The sequence below is a fragment of the Solanum stenotomum genome, chromosome 10 (genome assembly GCF_019186545.1).
Source record: "Solanum stenotomum isolate F172 chromosome 10, ASM1918654v1, whole genome shotgun sequence".
NCBI lineage: Eukaryota > Viridiplantae > Streptophyta > Magnoliopsida > Solanales > Solanaceae > Solanum > Solanum stenotomum.
In genome coordinates this window covers 34,938,481-34,940,344 of record NC_064291.1, presented here as the reverse complement: position 1 = coordinate 34,940,344, position 1,864 = coordinate 34,938,481, and the positions used below count along the sequence as shown (strand labels likewise).

Here is a 1,864-nt window from a genome sequence, read left to right as displayed (position 1 = left end):
TCCATTGATCATCGTTCCTAGAGCTGCACGAGGCCTGACATGTATAAGTTCTTTGATGACTTCAACTCGACCTTTGATAGCTGCAAGATGGAGAGGATTTCCACCATCACGATCACAAACCAGGCACAATTCAGGATTTACCAACAACAACATCTTGACGATATGCAAGTGACCTTTAGCTGAAGCTATGTGAAGAGCAGATGACTTTCGCCAATCCAATTCAGCAGCAAGCTGAGGATTTTGAGCCAGAATTAACCTCACAAACTCGATATGACCACGCAGTGCTGCTATGTGCAAAGGTGTTTCATTGAAGCAAGTTAAGGTAAGTCTATCAAGAATTAAAGCATCTTGTTGAAGTAATTCTTGTAAAACTCTAACATCTCCTTTAACTGCAGCTTCATAGAGTCTCTTCTCAGTATCCATTTTCCTCTATTAGATACTTTTTTTTACAAACAGAATTGGTTAATTTTGTAGTTGCTGATATTTTTTCTACTTACTAGATTCAGTCACAGTTGGAAAAGTCTTCCTTCAAATTTTAGACTTGTTTAAATGATATACTATTCAAGATGCTTTGAACTAATCCTTATCTTAATTTTTATGGACAGAGAAATAATTAGAAAAAAAAAAAGAAAGAAAGAGAAGCAATAAATGTAACAACTATAGATTTGACTGAAAATGTCCTTTTCTGTTAGTACAACATTTCCGCGAAACAACAGGGGCGAAGAGACAATTATTGCTCGAAAATACCTAGAATTTTCACGGATGGTGACTTAACCATGAACTCTTTCACTTAACTATACGGTTTTTCTCAAGTCACTTAACTTTGATGTTTAACCCAAAAATCGCTTTCATAGTTGAATGATTTTGGGATAAAATCAAAGTTAGAATGACTTTCTAGAGAAAAATTCATAACTGGGTGACTTTTAAATTAAAAATCAAAATTGAGTGACGTTCTGATAGAAAAATTCATAGTTGAATGATCATTTGTGATATTATACCTTGTTTTGTTTTGAATTTTCTTTTGCGTGATAAATCAATATTAAAAATGAAAGTTGACTTGATCCAATTAAAATATGTGCAAGTCAAGATCCAAGTTCAAAATGAAGTGTGAATACACGGTTCACTCTTGACTAATGACAACAAAGGAAGAGAGATACAGAGGGAGTGTGTTTTATCTATCAACTAAAGGGAGGTTTGATACAAAGATTAATAACGTAGGGATTAGTAATGTAGAAATTAGTAGTGCAGAGATTAGTAATTTAGGATTTATTTTTATCAAGTGTTTGGTTCATTGTTTCCTACTTCATCTTGTGTTTGGATTAAAACTCTATAAAAAATTTATTTTCAATTATACCTTTGTATTATTATGTAATTGTGTCAAGGTAGATAATTGTCGGACAATATTATTTTTTTTATGACCTTCTAACTAGCTAGGTGAAGAACAATTTTGTTGTCATGATTATTATTTTTTCACTTGAATTATTTGAGGATAAATAATTGTCATTTTAATAAATTTAGCACTCACAAAATGACATTTTTCAATTTAAAAAAAGATAAACCATCTACTTTTAAAATTGATAATACGGTAAACAATACTTAGTAAAATTGAGTAAACCATCTACATTTACACATAAAAATTGCAAGTTATAGTTTTAATATGTATTCAATTTTATAAATTGTTCAAAATACAAATAATTAGAAAACCACACACACACACACACACACACACATATATATATATATATTATACATTCAATTAAGAAACATCATGTGGTGATATATTTGCCTTTTTAATTAGGGAAATGTCCGAAATCTCAGAGACACACTTATACTATACTAAGGTCATATTACTCCCCCCCCCCCC

The 1,864-nt window shown here is 31.1% G+C and overlaps 1 protein-coding gene across 1 annotated transcript in view; it reads right to left on the bottom strand.

Moving 5' to 3' along the window:
* The window catches only part of LOC125842937 (ankyrin repeat-containing protein ITN1-like), a 192,123-nt gene extending 191,700 nt beyond the window's left edge, over positions 1–423 (bottom strand). The window contains exon 1 of the mRNA XM_049522210.1: positions 40–423. Coding sequence (XP_049378167.1) covers positions 40–423 — 384 coding nt within the window. The remainder of the gene's footprint in view (positions 1–39) is intronic.
* Between the last annotated feature and the right edge of the window lie 1,441 nt (positions 424–1,864).